The sequence below is a fragment of the Solanum dulcamara genome, chromosome 1 (genome assembly GCF_947179165.1).
Source record: "Solanum dulcamara chromosome 1, daSolDulc1.2, whole genome shotgun sequence".
Lineage (NCBI taxonomy): Eukaryota > Viridiplantae > Streptophyta > Magnoliopsida > Solanales > Solanaceae > Solanum > Solanum dulcamara.
The window spans coordinates 27,174,092-27,187,631 of record NC_077237.1 but is presented as its reverse complement, the minus strand read 5'-3'; the positions used below and the strand labels follow the sequence as shown (position 1 = coordinate 27,187,631).

The 13,540-nt window shown below is 36.7% G+C and overlaps 2 protein-coding genes across 3 annotated transcripts in view; one reads left to right on the top strand and one right to left on the bottom strand.

Annotated features, from left to right (window-relative positions):
* Nucleotides 1-1,834: 1,834 nt before the first annotated feature.
* Nucleotides 1,835-4,955, top strand: LOC129903387 (hypothetical protein At1g04090-like). Its single transcript, XM_055978927.1, has 2 exons — nt 1,835-2,211; nt 3,066-4,955. Exons 1-2 carry the CDS (start codon nt 2,106-2,108, stop codon nt 4,646-4,648), a joined length of 1,689 nt encoding a protein of 562 aa, XP_055834902.1. The 5' UTR covers nt 1,835-2,105; the 3' UTR covers nt 4,649-4,955.
* Nucleotides 4,956-5,076: 121 nt separating this feature from the next.
* The window catches only part of LOC129903371 (protein CHROMATIN REMODELING 20), a 51,399-nt gene continuing 42,935 nt past the window's right edge, over nt 5,077-13,540 (bottom strand). The window contains exons 19-25 of one of the 2 annotated variants that reach the window (XM_055978909.1): nt 11,381-11,516; nt 10,827-10,894; nt 10,395-10,618; nt 8,151-8,354; nt 7,988-8,066; nt 7,641-7,909; nt 5,077-5,897 (exon numbers count right to left, since the gene is read on the bottom strand). In XM_055978909.1, coding sequence (XP_055834884.1) covers nt 5,483-5,897; nt 7,641-7,909; nt 7,988-8,066; nt 8,151-8,354; nt 10,395-10,618; nt 10,827-10,894; nt 11,381-11,516 — 1,395 coding nt within the window. In that variant the 3' untranslated portion in view covers nt 5,077-5,482. The remainder of the gene's footprint in view (nt 5,898-7,640; nt 7,910-7,987; nt 8,067-8,150; nt 8,355-10,394; nt 10,619-10,826; nt 10,895-11,380; nt 11,517-13,540) is intronic. The other variant, XM_055978918.1, reaches the window with a different exon arrangement.

Sequence of the window (13,540 nt, the reverse complement as noted above, 5' to 3'; positions counted from 1 at the left end):
CTGTCCGCACTGGACGTCATGCATCTTTCCGCTTCCACATCTCCATTGAGTGTTGCCATCTTGGCCTTCATGGTCTCTATCGTGCTCAACGTGTCCATGAGCTGATACTCCAAGAAAGTAATTGTCTCCTTCACCTCGTACTCGGCCACCTTGCGCACCTCCAACTCCTTCCGGATATTGTCATTCTCCTCAAGGGTGAACTCCTCTAGAGGCTTGAACTTGTCGTCGAACTTGTTCAAACGCTTTCACAATATATTTACGGTGTGTCGGACAGCATCCACCCTTGCGATCCACTCCATGCCGGGCGTGACGTCCACGGGCTCCTCGCCTCGCTCATCTTCACTCATCTCAGTGGTCGAGGGTAAGTAGGATGTTAGGGACTCACTTGGTGTAGGCTCAAGCACACCTCCTCATTTCTCTTAGAGTTTTTCTTTCCCTTGCAGGGCTTCTTTCCAACATCTTGTTTGATGTTGGTGGCGGTAGTGGCGTTGATGTCTCCCTCACTTGCCATATCTCTTAGTAGAACCTCGCTCTGATACCACGTTGTCACGGACTTAGACTTCAACTAAGACCTCCGTGCGGCACTTGACAATTTACTCACGAATTTTTCACGTTGCAAACTCAAGTAAGCCTTTAAGACTAGATTGCTAAGGGAACGCTAGATTGTAAGAAAGACAAGAGAGCTTTTATGAAGAAGGTGTTGTATTACTTGGAAGAATGCTTGATTTCTTGATGATTTGCTACAAATGAATGTCCCCTCTATTTATACTACTCCTTAGGGGCTTAAGTGTAAATAAAAATTACTACACAAATCCTTTCATATTTACAAACTAATCCCTCTTCTAGATTTCTCTACACAACTAGAAGATTCTAAGGACTTTCCATGCAAATTCATGAAATTCTAAAGTCTTCCAAGGAAATTCTTCACATGTCTCTAGAACCTTCCACTATGGACTAGCATTTTTCCTATGTAAGGCTTCCACATGGGTAACTTTATGACATGTGGCACTTACGTGGTGCTTATGTGGCGTGATGTTGTGGAGGGTCATCACATTATGATGTGTAAAGCCTTTTGAAATACATTTCATGGTTCTTATTTCTATTTTCAATGAGTGTGAGCTAGGGACATGTCTTAGATCCCGCCAAGTCTCTGATGTTGTGGTATTGTTGGACATGTATAAGTAAGCTTTGACAAATTTGGTTCTCATTGAAATGTTTTCCTTAGTCCCATTACCCCCCCCCCCTTTTTCGCTTGAGACTTGGATAAGGTATCTCCGGGTGTCTCATTCGTCGTGTCGCATCTAGGCCCTAGGCTTGGGTCGTGACAAACGTTATTATCATTGTAGTGGTTGTTTGAATCTCAAACTCCATTGTGCTGGACTAAAATTACAATGTTATCCATTAATGGATTGAAACTTCAAACCCAGAATTTTGATACTAGAAGGTAGCTTGGGGAAGAAGAAGACGGGTTTGGAAAGAAGCGACAATTTGCACGTTACTTGTTTGGTAAAGAAGTCGCGCGTGCATTAGTTGATATAACCCTTTTAGGCGCACGAAAGTAATGGGTATCCAATAATAAATAATTTTCCTTTTTGGGGTATAACAATAATTATCCAAAAAAAATATTCATAATAATATATAAAATATATTTATAACACACAGAAATGTACAGATATTTGTTGATAACTACCAAGAAAGTGACCAAGACATTAGAAATAAGTAAATAAATAGCATATCATAATTTAATCCTCCACCGATCGCCGGGCCCAAACTACCTTTCCGGTGGAAAGCAACGTCAAACAATGGCAAGTAGAACAACTTTTTCTCCTTATTTTATCGTTAATTATTAAAGCAGCAGCGGCCCCTAACTTGTAAATATATTCTTTTTCTTCTCAACTTGCTCTCTTCTTACTCAACCCCTTCACCAAAAGAAAAATTGATTTTCCATTTGAGTGCTCTATCGACCAACCCCACCTCCCATCCATCTTCTTGTTTTTTTATGTGTTGTTGGCAAGCTGAGAGTAAATTCTTGATAAATATTTTTGTAGGTTTTGAAGTTTGTCCATTTTTTGTGTTGTAATTGGGAAGAGGGAGGAAAAAGAAATATGTTAGGGAGGGAGTGTTGGTGTTGGAACAATTTATCTGATTATTACCCTGCAGTTGAACCGCAGAAATTTTCTTTGCCTTTACCCCTTCCTAAATGGCCTCAAGGTATTTCTTCTTCAAATTTCTTGATTTTTTTGGAAGAAACAAGGTGCATGTTGAACATGATGAAACAGAAGAAATATATATATATATATATATATATATATATATATATATATGGTTCCTTTTGGTTTTCTTTAATTCAACTCAATTCTTGCCTACTTCTTTATGTTATGCTTATTTATGATCAAATGGGTCAACAAAATGAAATTACCACTTCTAACTAACAAAATTTCTGCTTCATGGAGAAGAATTTTTTTATTTTTTTCCTCTTAAAATCCTAATTGGGAAGAAGATTCAGTTTGGACAAAGGAAAATTTTGTTCATTTCTTGCTGATTTTCTGTTGAGACTTGGTCAAATATTGTGTTCTATTCTATGAAATTCATGAATTTGGTCAACTGTTTGGCTGGCAATGGGAGCTGTGACTGTTTCACTGTTCAAATCTGGTAGATTTTCTATTTTTGGAGTAAACTCGTTCTTCTTCTTCTTCAAGTTTTTATTTTATGAAACAGAAACAATTTGTCCCTTCTAGGTGCTGTAAGACAAAAAAAATAGTTTCTGATTATAGAGCTATTAATGGGTTGCAGAAGCTGAGAGCTTTCACATTTAACTAAATTTAGCTAACTTTGATAGAGTTACTTCGATTTCTGTTTCTATTTATTTGTTCATATTATTTTGTTGTAACTGTTTCTTTTTCAGAATGTTTTGCCATGCCTTGTTTAGTATGTTGCTGTGGTTTCTTCACTCCTATTATTTTCTTGAGCTCAGAGCCCACTTGTGGGATGTAAGTGAATTTTTAAAGAAAAAAACGCATGCTGAATAGAAGCTCAGTTTGCTAATGGCATATGTTGTTTTGTAGGCAAAGGTTTTGGTACAGGAAGAATATGTTTAGGGGAAATTGAAGTTGTTCAAATCACCAAATTTAAGAAAATTTGGGGTTGCAGCGCATCCTTTGGAAAATCAGACTGTGTTTCCTTTTATAAACCAGATGGAATTCCAAAAGGATATTATATCCTTGGTCACTACGGTCAGCCAGATGGTGAGCACATAACTGGCTATATTCTTGCTGCCAAAGACATATCTGCTGTCAAAGATTCAGCTTTAAAGCTTCCGGCTCTTCAAAAGCCTCTGAACTACACCTTAATTTGGAGTTCAGACTCCCAATACAATGGAAGTGGTTATATTTGGATGCCAAATGCACCAGTTGGTTATAAATCTATAGGATTTTTGGCTTCTGTTGAGCCTAATGAACCTGATTCTGATGAAGTTAGATGTGTCCGAGCTGACCTGACGGAAAATTGTGAGGCCTCTGAAATGATGTTTAGTTCAGATTCCCTTTTCCAAAGGAACCAATTTCAAGTTTGGAAAACTAGACCCTGCAATAGGGGCATGCTTTGTGCAGGAGTGTCTGTTGGGACGTTCTTCAGTAGTACAAGCTTCAGTCCTGGAGATGAACTTGATATTGCATGCTTGAAAAATCTCGACTCTTCTCAACACGCAATGCCCAATCTTGAGCAGATCCATGCCCTCATCAAGCACTATGGACCAACAATGTATCTCCATCCAGATGAGATTTATTTGCCTTCCTCAGTTCCATGGTTCTTCATGAATGGAGCTCTCCTTTACAAAGATGGAAAGAATAATGGTACAGTCATCAACTCAAAAGGCTCAAACTTGCCTGCCGGAGGGGTAAACGATGGTCAATATTGGCTCGATTTACCAAATAAGGATGATGCAAATAGAACCAGCGTCAAATGTGGGAATATTGAGAGTGCAGAGCTCTATGTTCATGTTAAACCATCTTTAGGAGGAACCTTCACAGATATTGCAATGTGGATATTCTGTCCTTTCAATGGACCGGCTACCGTCAAAATTGGATTGTTGAGTTTTGCTTTGAATAAAGTCGGAGAGCATGTTGGCGATTGGGAGCACTATACACTCCGTGTCAGCAACTTTTCTGGTGAGCTTTGGGGCGTGTATTTCTCGGAGCATAGTGGTGGTGAATGGGTAGATGCCTGCAACTTGGAGTTCATTGAGGGTAACAAGTCGATTGTATATGCATCAAGACATGGCCACGCAAGTTTCCCACATTCTGGCTGCTATCTTCAAGGCTCTTCTAAACTCGGGGTCGGACTGAGAAATGATTGTGCCCGTAGCAAATACTATGTGGACTCTAGCAGCAAATATAAAATTGTAGCTGCTGAGTACCTTGGAGAGGGAGTTGTTGCAGAACCACCATGGTTGCAGTATATGAGGGAATGGGGTCCAACCATCATATACGATGGGCGATCAGAAGTGGAAAAAATAATCAAGCATCTTCCATTTTTCATGAGATTTTCAATGGAGAGTCTCATTGAGCTATTTCCAACTGAACTGTATGGTGAAGCAGGGCCAACAGGACCAAAGGAAAAGGACAATTGGTTGGGGGATGAAAGATGGTAGCCGGTAGGTGATTTGACGTCGTGTTTTGGTATCCCTATCATAGCTGCTCACGTCCCAAATGTACATAGCACCCCTATGAATTGGTCTATTTCACACCATTTCTTGCATATGTCGGATGTGTGAAAGCTGCTTGAGTAGCAACACTGCAATAGGGGGTTCAAATGAAAAACCTTTTTTGGCAGCTGTCTAAAAAGTATTGCTCCTACTGATTAATTATCCTATTCCCATGTAAATTGCAACAGCAATCATAAACTTTCCATGATTAAAGTTGTCTCGACAGTAGTCTATTACACGATCAACAAACTAAGAGCCAATCTTTTGAGTCACCTCTTATTTATTTTAACATAAACCAGCAACACTGAAGGCTGAAATTAGAATAAGAAATTTACCTTTCTGTAAAAAAAAGGAAAAAAAATATGCACAACTAATCAGAAAGTGTTCTGGATGTAAAGAGTAACATAAAGAAGTCGAACAATTTGACAAAATATGATCGGCATTGCATCCTGTAGTTGTATACAATTGTTTAGGGATAGGGGGCTAGCACAAAAGAGGGATTTTCCTTCTTTGCAATATAGTATAGCATTAGGGTAGTTCAGACAAAAGAGACATTCCTCTGTATTTTAAAATTCAACTACTCATGACAACAGTCTCACTCTACAAAGAGCCAAGTCTCAGAAGAGCATTTCCATCTATCCTACCCCAAAAAGAGGTGTGTTTCTCATGTCATGACTCAAACCTAAAACTGAATGTTTACCTAGTCCCTCGGTATATTGAATCGCCACAAAAGTAAGAACCAAAAAATAACTGAACTATGATATAAATACATGGATGACATCACTTTGCTGATCTGCCATCCCTGTTAAGTCCCTCCCAACTTATCTCTTGAGCACACTCCCCGCAAACAGTGCTGCAACCCCACTTTGTGCCTTGACTTCTAAGTGTAAGCAAATGTGATAGGTTTGTGCACTTCCTTGGCACCAAACGGCATCTTGAACCCCCCACTGAAAATACAAGATTACTGTCCTCTGGCGGAAAAACGGTGGCACTGGGAACCACTGGCTTTTGCTTTGACAATGATTCAGTGGTAGAGACATGCTGCTCAACAGGTTCATCAGGCGAAACTCGCCTCTCTTCCCATTCAATAGATCTCCGGTACACTTCCCATGCCATTTCCTGCTCTTCTTTTGATAGTTTTTCATCCTCATTCTCTTGGAGGAGACTCTCATGTTCATGATAATTCGCAATCCACCTGAAGAAATAACTAACTTCTTAAAAACATTGTTCTTCTTTTGATAAAGTAAATAATAATTTATCAACTAGAATGAGTTTCCCCAACAAACTAAGAGCCTGTTTGGATTGGCTTTTGGTTTTTTACTTTTGACTTTTGACTTATAAGCCAGCCAAAAGTTAGAAATCCTAACTTATGGCTTTGGGCTTAATTTTATCATTTTAGCTTAAAACCAAGCACTTATAAGTATTTTTTTAATTTATCCAAACACTCCAAAAGTGCTTAAAGTCTAACTTATGACTTTTGGCTTACTTTCATCATTTTAGCTTAAAACTAAGTGCTTATAAGAACTTTCTTTGATTTACCCAAACACTCCAAAAGTGCTTAAAAGCTATTTAGGCTAAAAAAAAACCTTTAAATAAGCCAATCCAAACAGACTTTAAGTACACCCAGAAAAAAATCTAAAGCTTGAATGCTTAGCTGCAAAAACATCCAGACATACACAAGTAGGGATGTCTCGATGTCTTTTAACCCAAAAGACATTGCAGGTTATGGTTTTAACTAATAACCACTACATTAATAAAAAGATAACACCTAAAGAAAGTAAAAACAGAAAAGAGGAGAAGAAGCACATCATATTAACACAATTCAAAAAATACGGTCATTCTAGATAGAGCCAACACTTGCACTAAAAGGTGGTATACTTGGTTCTGGAGGAAATTTATACAGAGTCAACTTGTCAGCATCAGTAGTGAAGGAAGAACTGCAAAAATTAGTATGGGAATGATAGAAGTAAAATATGGAGAATCGCTGAAAACAAAAGGCATTTGCTCAAAAACTTCTAGAGCATTATGAGTTCAAAATATGAGAAGTAGGTGCTCCATAGAATTTTTCATTTCTTTTTCATAGGTGAAGCAGGGGCACTAATGCCCAGATAACTTACATATCATAACAAATCTTAAGGTACACTGGGGTCTATCAGACACTAAATAAAGAATAAAGTGATCCAGGTCAACCAAGAAATCAGCTATTGGATGGTTTTTTCACTTTGGGAAGATGGATATCCTAACAAGGTTTTAGAAGTGATGACAGTAATATCCTCTTACTACAGCTGGTGGATTGTTTTGTTTAGTTCCTGATTCAGCTGGTGCAAGGCTGACATCAGACAACAACAACCGACTTGATAACAGAAACAACCAGTCTCATTCAACATTGATATATCAAAAAGTTGATTTTAAGAACGATGAAGAAAACTATGAAAGAATTCCAGAGACCCAGTTTTTCTAAGTGAATAAGTCTCTTGATGTTTACAGAATTATGCAGAAAGAAACAGGAACAGTTTTTTTTTAAGGGAAAAAAAAATACTTCGTTCCTGTTTCTTTCTGCATAATTCTTTAAATATCAACAGACTTATTCGCTTAGAGAAAGGAATGGAGCATACTTAAACAGACCTAGACAAATAAAAACAATTGGGCTTTTCCGATTATAGCAAATCAGTCACCCCCACAGGTTCTGGATATTATCTCCTCTGAAGTCTAAAGCATGCAAACCATTACACTATTAATTAGAAAGGTGAAAGATAAAGTGAAACTTATTTTAAAACCCACATACACTCACAGCTATGTATAGTTTAATGAAAACATATAATTGAAAAATCTCAGAACACAACTCATTGCACAAGACTCCCAAAACACATTGAAAACGACAGAATTCATGTTCTGCATAAATTATTGAGCATAACGACACAAGAAAAGAACATCCTACCGTGGATGATGCCTGTCAATCAAACTTTGCATCAGCTTGTCAGAAGAAGAGTTTCCATTTGGAAGGGTTAATTTTTGTTTCGGAACACTTCCAACATCTACATTTGCGCTTGCTTCACCGGCATGTTCTCTTACTTGCTTCAATTCCAGAGGTATATCACAGCTTTCGTCATCTCCAAATTCAAAAAGATGCAACATTTCCTCTTTAGATATAGTTCTATGAACTTGTTGCCTATCAACCACCCGTGCTGCAAGACCTTCCTTCGTTACCTGCTTGAATCATCCACTTATATAATTCAAGAAATAAAAGCTATTCTGACATGAGCTGATTCTGGATTCTTCTTTTACCTGACGCTTGTATATCTTCTCCTCCATCGTTCCATGTGCCAGTAAACGGTAAGCAAAAACAGGTTTTGTTTGACCATACCTAGAATCATACAAAGCATTCAGGCTAAATATATATTCTAATGGTACCTGGGTGTTTTATAATGAACAAATTTGGAAGACACACCTCCAAGCTCGATATATAGCTTGAAGATCATGAGTTGGATTCCAAGAGCCATCAACTATAATTACACGGTTGGCAGCATAAAGATTGATACCAAGAGATCCAGCTCTAGTAGATATCAAAGCGCATTTAACCCTTCTATTCAATGGACTGTTAAAACAGTCAACAAGTCTCTGCCTTTCAGATGATTCCGTTCTTCCATCAATCCTATTGTCCAAAAGTGGAGACGAAAAACTCTCAATGACACAATTAGTGAAAGAAAGAAAACAAAGACAAACCACATCAGCAGAAACAATTGAGCAAAATAACATTCACCACTACATCCCCTTATCGTAACCTTTTTTTGACAATTAGTACTGTTGTATTTTAATGCTCGCCACCTCCGAAAAATTGTTACACAAAGGAGTAAGTCAGAATCTAGATTTACAAGGCACCTAAGAAGTCTACAAGTTCATTCACTTCCCCTTACTGTAACCTTCACCATCTTTCCAAAAACAACAGTGATATTGGGCTTCCTGACCATCAAAACTGGATAAACTTTGACTAAGATGTAGTACAAAATCTGGTGTACTTTTTGATAAGAAATGGACCTTGGGTCTAACTCAACCCCAAAATTAGGTCGTGAAGTGAGGATTGACTAATGCTATAGAAGGAAATAATCAATTCCCTCCACCAATGTGGACGCTTAACATCCCCAACACGTCAAAGACTAGATATCTAGAGATTGGACAACGCAATATGAGTTCGGATTTATTATAAGAAATGGACCTTGGGCCTAACTCAACCCCAAAAGCTAGCTAATGATGTGAGGGGCCAAAACCGTATAAGGAGACAAGAAGTGAAACACTTGACTTTCGTGCGAGGAAAGAGGAAATGTTGGCAATTCTAGTTTAGATGGAATTTGAGGATAATTTCAACAAGACAACTTTTAAAATAATTCTACTTATTTAACTAACGTTCAGTGTACCAATTATCTTATGTTCCATTTTACCATAATCAGAAGGAAGAGATCCGGCCCCTAAAGAGCTCTTGTGATGAATAAGAAAAGCTAAACTAATAAGTAAAACCAACAAGATGAGTAGACGACTATGTCTACTTCTTTGAGAGTACACCTGGATAGCTAATAATTATAAGGACATACTCTAAAAAGATGTAAAGGTGTGTGCCGCATAATATATGAATCAATGGGCTTGCTTTCTTTCCATTGTCGACTGGGGAAATGTAACTTTTTTCTTTGACTAGATGATTGGAATCACTCTAAAAATAGGTCAAATGTTCTTTTGAAGACGATCAAATTTGCAAGAATTATATCTTTCAAATGACATAGTGAGATATTCGTAAGAAATGCAACAATAATGATGGTTCCCGCATCAATGTTTTTAGAAGATACTTTTAGTAAATAAAAGTGTGCTCCCTCTAACATGTCAAGCTTTTAGATAAGATGGACACACACTTGAACATGACATTAAAGCAAACTGTGATCCTAGTCTTGGTATTGGACAATCCTCACATCATGAGCTAACTTTTGAGTTGAGTTAGTACCAAAATCCATTTTCTTTACATGGTATTAGAGGTAGAACATACATGTTATTGTATTTCCTAATGTTGGGCTTCATATTATGTTATCCACGCTCCAATTGACAAGCATGAGTATACGATATGATGTTAAATCGTCCCACATTGATTGGAGAGTAGACATTTGTCTCTTTAAATGTTCTTGGGCAATCCTCACCACATGAACTGGCTTTTGAGGATGGTCAAGCCTAAGGTCCACTTTCTCATCGTGATATCCAAACATGCAAATATCAAGAGTTCGAGTTCCATCTCCGCCCATCAATAAAAAGAATTTTCAATGACCAATAAAAAATTTAAGTTTGTATTTGAAAGGGCGTGTTGAAAACATAGTAAGCAAATTAAAGTGTGATCCTAATAGCTCAAGTGTTATAATGAGCTGGTCCCACACGTCAACATGGTACACGAGTAGGCAGAGGTCTTGAGTAAAAATCTCACCACCACCCTTTGATAAAAGATATTCACAAGTTTGGCCCATAAGAAAAAAAGAAACTAGGCTCTAACGCAAGGTAACATGTTGAATCACACAGTTCAACAAATGCCAAAGAGAATCAGTAAAATCATGTACTGTAGTATTAACAATAACAACAATGAGGTAATTGTCATCATTGTCAAAAAGAGTTTATGTTTTGCGAAAGATCATCGTCCTAAATAGTTTAAACAAGGTATGCACACCTGTACCAGTCTTTCCGCCGCTTCCAGTACTTCCCCTTTTTCCCTGGGCGCGTTAGTTTTGAAAGATATAGTTCAAGGAGATCTAGGGTTGACAAGCTCTGACTAAACACAAGTGCTTTGTCACCAACTTTAGAGCTCATTGTCAGGATGTCGAGTAGCAGAACCATTTTGCCACTATAATCAACTTCTTTGCAATTATTTTCTAGAAGATCGCTCCACCAATCCTGCAAAACAGAAACAGTGAGCTGGGAAACTAATAATGACATTTCAAAAAAAAAAATGGAACAATCACCACATATAACATGAATTGTAGAATGTAGATACAAAACGGAGAGTATATACTACAGAAGATGGCAAGAGTTTCCTGCCATCCATCAATTAACCATACCAGCAAAATTACAGAAGTTAGCAAATAGGAAGCAAGAAATATACCCCATGGAGGAAGCCATTATGATTTTTTTTGAGAGCTTCACTGTTGCTATTCGGCTTCTCTGCAGAAACTGACAAACGGATATTTATACGTGATAATGAAGATAGGCTAATTGTCATTTCAATAACATATTAATGGAAACGCTTAATACAACCAAATGTTATTTATTATCCTGAACTCACTTAAATCAGGCCACAGAAAAATGGTTATACAAGCCAGACATGGCTCCTGGTATCAGAACAGGAGCACGTGAAATATTTCCATAAGTGTTGGTCAATTGCACACATTGTATGCGAATTCAACACATCATGCAGTTGATATACTTAATCAACACTACTTCAGTATCATAGAGAGATTAATATGCAATATATATTATCAGGAATACATCCAACTACACAGTAGCTCAATCCAAAAATTCCTCTGGATGCCTCAAGAGGCATATATATCAATATGCTATAGACTCAAAAATAAATCCTTCTATTAAATCTGTACTACCAAAAGAAAACTAATCGCTAGCTGGTACTTTATATCCAGAGTGAAGGAAAGCAAAAAGTACCTCCAGGAACCACATTATAATCTGTGTTCTCATCACTTGAGCAATCATCAGCAAGAAGGATCTCAACAGCATCTTCAGGACGACTACAAGTTCTGTTTTCTCGCATCAATTGCAAAATCCCGGGATGGTTCCATATCTATAATCAATAACACTTCTTGTAAGTAGAAATCTATCGTTATATACACATTTATGGAAGAGCCACTGCAACCATGCTAAGTAAATAAAAATGTCAACAACAACAACAACATACCCAGTGAAATCCCACAAGTGGGGTCTGGGGAGAGGGTAGGATGTACGCAGACATTACCACTACCTCATGGAGATAGAGAGGTTGTTTCCGAAAGACCCTCGAAGTAAATAAAAACGTCAAAAGACTTTAATTTTCCAACAAACTCTGCATTATTCATTTTACAAAAATGATGGATGTTTTCATCCAGGCTTCAAATTTCTATCTATTTCCTTAGCTTTTTATAAAAAGAACTATTTATAGAGAAAATGAACCAGAAAACAGGATGACCATGGACAGAAAACAACGATCAATCAACTATAGCTCAACCTCGAAACAGTTGAGGCTGGCTATATTAATCCTAGGTATTCCTCTGCTTTATCTAGCTCAAACCACTTGCTCATTTTTCAGAGAACTCACCGTGGTAAAAACATTTTAATTTTTTAAAAAACTATTTTCATGTTGATTGTCTATTTATTACAAGAAACGAAGAGAAGAAAGAGAAACTTCTATTTATTTCATTTTCTTTTTTATAGCTCAATCCCAAAATAGTTGAGGTTAGCTATATCAACACTAGGTAATCCTCCGCTTTTTCCAGTTAACCCCCTGCTCAATTTTCAGAGAATGTACCATATGGTTAAACAAGTTTCATGTTGATCGTCAACTTACCACAACTATCCCGTTATCCGAGATGGGAAACATCTATACTTTTCAAACTTCACTTAGGAACAATCTATATCCTATATTATATTAATAGCACGAAGGTCTTTAATGAAATGTCATTCGTCTTTTTTAATCTTTAAAAAAAACCTTTTACACTAGATAAAATAGTCATTTAGGTATATTCTTAATATTTAGTACTTTGAAATCATCTAAAAATCTGCTTATTAATTCTCTCCTTATTTGAATCATGTAAGAAGCCCTAATTTTCCGAACTTTAAAATCATTAAGATTTTACTTTATACAGATTGTTTCGGATATTGTCCCTTTTGAAATCCAAAGATACATGTAAATTATATGCACTTTTTTTGTCGAATTCTAATTTCTACTGCTAATATATAGGCTATTTTAGTTTAACGAAGAACAATTCAAATAGAATTTCAAACAAACACTTCTGGATTTTGATTGATATAGGAGTTCAATAAAAAATTAAGTTGCATCATTCACGGTGAAAAAACCATCATGAACTCGAGAAATAAATCAGCAAAGTTAGTAATGGGATGAATATGCTCCAACACAATATCATTGGGCTGTAAAAGGAATTGAAGATCAACTATGAAACAAAATATATTATGTGCAATACAGGTAAACTTTCATCTCTACTTTACACTTCTCTAACAACTTTAGTCTGGTGTTCTATCTTGCGCATTCATCAATATTTACATTGACATATTATTTTATCTTGATTTATCGATAATTCAAATTATTCGTTGTTTGTTAAGTAGTATTTGTTTTCATTCTCTACTTTTCAAGGTCTAAAATTTTAAGTAGACTATGTATTGTGAAGGTCTGCGTACAATCTACCCTCCCCAGACCCCACGTTGTGGGATTTCACTGGGTTGTTGTTGTTGTTGTATGTATTGTGAACCAATGTCTTAGCTATTCTAAGCATTGATCTTCTCGAGTAGAATTAAATTATCTAAAATCAACAAGATGCCAAAAAAATAATCTCTTTGATGTGAAAAGAAACTTGAAAAGTTTGTTTATCACCGGATGTTTACACTTAACTAAATGATTACCTTCAGAATCAACAAATCAAAATGATTATGTATACCACTTAACCACAATTAAGTGTTAAAAAGTGTATATGCAAAATATGTCTTACATTCATTGACTTGGTATAAACACTCTATAAGTATAAGTTTTTATCAAAAAATACTCCCTTTGATGCTTTTCAAGTTTTAAACCATTCACTTGGGGAGTCGGTATATTTT

Coding starts and splice junctions, on each gene's coding strand:
- LOC129903387 (XM_055978927.1), top strand. CDS start 2,106: ATGTTAGGGAGGGAGTGTTGGTGTTGGAACAATTTATCTGATTATTAC. Junction 2,212..3,065: donor CCTTCCTAAATGGCCTCAAG/GTATTTCTTCTT, acceptor GTTGTTTTGTAG/GCAAAGGTTTTGGTACAGGA.